This window comes from Archocentrus centrarchus, chromosome 3 (genome assembly GCF_007364275.1).
Source record: "Archocentrus centrarchus isolate MPI-CPG fArcCen1 chromosome 3, fArcCen1, whole genome shotgun sequence".
Classification (NCBI taxonomy): Eukaryota; Metazoa; Chordata; class Actinopteri; order Cichliformes; family Cichlidae; genus Archocentrus; species Archocentrus centrarchus.
Window position 1 is genome coordinate 5,933,352 of NC_044348.1, and position 2,965 is coordinate 5,936,316.

Here is a 2,965-nt window from a genome sequence, read left to right on the forward strand (position 1 = left end):
TACGCAGTGCACGTCATGTTTTTGGATCATGGATAATCAAAACTTAGGGCCAATTTAGAGTTTACTAAACACTGATATGACGGGGGTTGAGTTGATTTCTACATATGTGGTGGTATTTCCCCATATACGCTGTGAAATGTAAAGCAAGGACGCCTCTCCGCTGGTTTACACGTAATAAAACAGAGCGTCAGCCTTTTCTGTAACGCTAATGCGCGGATACCCAGACGCAACCAGCCAATCACAAACAAGCTTATCCCCACCCCCTACTGTCGCGAAACGTTACGGTGTTCTCGCCGCGTTTTACGTTAGTCATTGCAATGAGGGACATCACTGCTGTTTTCGTGGTACTTTTTATTTGAATGTGTCTTTTACAGGTAGGACACTAAACGGACAGTATGTATTTCCATTTGGCAGCCCGCAGTTTATGCGGGGCGGGCCGAGGCTGCCGTTTAACTCAGTTGTTTAGATTCTAATGGCGCTGAAAGTGGGGGTTAGCGAGCTGGAGCTAAATGCAGGTTTGGAGCAGAGAACTGCCTGCTGAAGTAAACGCAATGCAGTAATGTGATACTCAGCAGCAGTCGAGCAGAATACGCCACTGTACATATCTGCAAGTAACCCAATCGGTCAGTACGCTGAGACGGCTCCGGTTAATGCGTCTGAGTGAGTGATAGAGCAGCTAGCCTGCGTTAGCTTCAGTAAAGTTTGACAGCTTCTGCGAGTTGCTGCGGCTGCGTTTGCATCACTAGTTCAGGATGAGGGTTGTGGCTGCCCAGTGCATATATCTACAGAGAGGTTTCTGTTTAGAAACAGACCCAGACCAGTGCCAGGCTGCTCCTGCTGCAAACGAGCCTGTACTGTATTTAAACTGACATAAAAATGAAGGTAACGAAGCCCTTTTGCATTCTCTAAGAACCCCAAATGACGCCTTCAAACTGGTTCTTGTGTATGACAGTCCAGTGTAATTACAGCTCTGCTGTTTTTTTTAATCAATAGTGTTAAATAATAATGCTCATCACAGCTTCTTAGAGGTGTGATGAGCATGAGCAGTGCAAGACAAAGAAAAACAGTTCTCACAAGCTGTGTACACAAGCTGTGTACTCCAAACAGCAGTCATTTTCTGATGATTTACTAATGACTGAATTAGCTGAACGTTACTGTGTATTTTTCAGACTGACACACTCTGACCGCTCTGGAGGATGGACCCTGTAGTGCTCAGCTACCATGACAGCCTGCTGCGGCGCTCTGATGTCTCCCTACTGGAAGGACCTTACTGGCTTAATGACCAAGTCATTGGTTTTGCTTTGAGTACTTTGCTGCCGAGCGCTTTAGAGTCCTGGGGGAGGCCATCATCTTCATCAGCCCAGAGGTCACCCAGTTCATCAAGTGTGCTTCCTGCCCGGATGAGTTGGCTCTGTTTCTAGAGCCGCTGGATCTTGCTTCTCGTCGCTGGGTCTTCCTAGCTGTAAATGACAACTCCAACCAGACCGCTGGAGGGTCCCACTGGAGCCTCTTGCTCTACCATCACAACTCCAACCACTTTGCCCACTATGACTCTCAGAATGGCAGCAATTCACTTCACGCACGGCGTATCGCCAGCAAGTTAGAGCCTTTCTTGGGCGCAGGGAGGAAGGCGCTGTTCGTCGAGGAGCCCTGCCCATCCCAGCAGAACAGCTATGACTGTGGCATGTATGTTATCTGTATCGCCGAGGCCTTGTGTGAGAAGGCCAGGGTGGAGGGCTCGCCGCGCCTTCCTGTGCAAATGATCACCCCAGCCTACATCACCCAGAAGAGGGCCGAGTGGTGCAGACTGATCCAGAGCTTAGCTCAGAATGACCTCTGCTGCTCTCTGTCTTTCCCTTAGCACGTCGATTGCCCCACACTGTATGCAGAAAAGCTGTCAGCCCCCACATATCTACTGCTGGAGAATCTGAATGCACTCCCTCAATACAGTATATAACTATATATGAAATCTATTTCTATTACAGTCTCTGTCATACTCCATAATACACAAAAAAGTTAAAACCATAAAGCAATGCTTCAAATATTTAATGATTTCAGAGAACAGTTGGTGTTGTGTATATGCACAGAAACATAGAGTATGTAAACAAGAACACCAGCATGCCTATAAAACAGATTTTCTCCTTTGTACATATTCAGTGAGGATGTCATGTGGAAGAGGAGGCACAGACTTTTCTTTTCTTCTCCATTTTCTGAGTTTGGAGCGAATGTAGAAATGTTTACACAGATTATTGCTCAGGGTCATTTTAAATGAACTGAATTGACAATAAGAATGTGCACATGAACTCTGGCTCCTGCTTTATGTCACATACTCATTGTTTTGGTCAGCTTGAACGTGCGTGCTTTTAGTTTTGAGATCATTTGAAGAATTCTTGCTGTATGAGGGTGCTGATGTGCTGTGAGTGTTTATGGGACAAAGGGCAGAGTTGGGTGGTAGAATGTATGTTTATGTTATGTTCTCAGAGAAAGTATCCAACTCACAGTTGAGCTAATAAATGTGACTCCTGTCACGTTTTTTTGTTGACACAATTAGTGGTGCAATTATTTTTGTGCTTTTTAATTTGCTTTTTGCTGAAATTTAAGTCTTATTCAGGTGAATGTGTTGACATTTTATGACAGAAAAGTTAAATGCATGTTGTTTTAAAGGCAGTTTCCTCACTGAGGGAAATTACATTTGCAGATCTACTGTTTGCAGAAAGGATTTCAGTGCAGAAGTATTGCAAGCATGCATATAGTGGCATATTTAAATTTTAGGAGTGTTATTATAAAATATGGTCCAAAAATTTTATCTACTTTAAATTGTTTTTGGGTACCCTAAGTTTTAAATGTTCCTATTTGGGTCAGTAGTTACGTGTTCCTATTTAATGGATGACAGCACAAATCAACATCTAAAAAAAGTGTACGAATCTGATAAAACATTAACACAAGTCTTCAGTAAAGAGAGCTC

General features: G+C 43.9%; 1 protein-coding gene across 1 annotated transcript; it reads left to right on the top strand.

The window, feature by feature from the left end:
- The first annotated feature begins 243 nt into the window (after window positions 1-243).
- senp8 (SUMO peptidase family member, NEDD8 specific) lies at window positions 244-2,544 on the top strand. Its single transcript, XM_030724667.1, is given in 3 exon segments — window positions 244-374; window positions 1,170-1,296; window positions 1,299-2,544. Coding segments are annotated over 2 exon segments (663 nt in total). The 5' UTR covers window positions 244-374; window positions 1,170-1,196; the 3' UTR covers window positions 1,862-2,544.
- Window positions 2,545-2,965: the final 421 nt, after the last annotated feature.